This window comes from Buceros rhinoceros, unplaced genomic scaffold, assembly GCF_000710305.1.
Source record: "Buceros rhinoceros silvestris isolate BGI_N320 unplaced genomic scaffold, ASM71030v1 scaffold22566, whole genome shotgun sequence".
NCBI classification, from domain to species: domain Eukaryota; kingdom Metazoa; phylum Chordata; class Aves; order Bucerotiformes; family Bucerotidae; genus Buceros; species Buceros rhinoceros.
In genome coordinates, this window is record NW_010418390.1 from 2,080 (window position 1) to 2,560 (window position 481).

General features: G+C 64.7%; 1 protein-coding gene across 1 annotated transcript in view; it reads left to right on the plus strand.

Moving 5' to 3' along the window:
- The window catches only part of LCN15 (lipocalin 15), a gene marked incomplete at both ends in the record, with an annotated part of 7,689 nt that overhangs the window by 1,976 nt on the left and 5,232 nt on the right, over nt 1–481 (plus strand). The window contains one exon of the mRNA XM_010138538.1: nt 336–481. Coding sequence (XP_010136840.1) covers nt 336–481 — 146 coding nt within the window. The remainder of the gene's footprint in view (nt 1–335) is intronic.

Genomic DNA, 481 nt, shown 5'->3' on the forward strand with positions numbered 1-481 from the left:
GTCCCAGCAGCCTGGGAAGCCACAGCCTCTCCTGGGCACCGAGCTGTGCCTCAACCCTGTCCTAAAACATCAGCCCAGCCTTCCTCCTCCTTGAGGCAGTGTCCATCCCAGCACTGCCAGCCCCGGGGGCCCAGCAGGCAACATCGAGGAGGGGGGCATTGGGGGCACCCTCATCCCCCTCCCGACCCACTGGGACGTTGCTGGTGTCCAGCGTGCTCTGGGCTGGGCTCACACAAGGCTGCATTCATCCGGGACGGGCAGTTAGAGGGGGAAGGGGCCAACGCTGCCACCTAACACGGTGTTATCCCTGTGCTTGTGTAACCTGTTGCATAAAGCAGAGCCAGGCAGGGGGTGCAGCCAGCGGCAGGGGCTATAAAGGTGGGTGCAGCCTCTCCTGCCCACATCCAGCCCCCAGAGCAAGGACGGTGGCAATGCTGCCCAGCTTTGCACTGGCCCTGCTCTGCCTGCTGCAGGCAGGGGC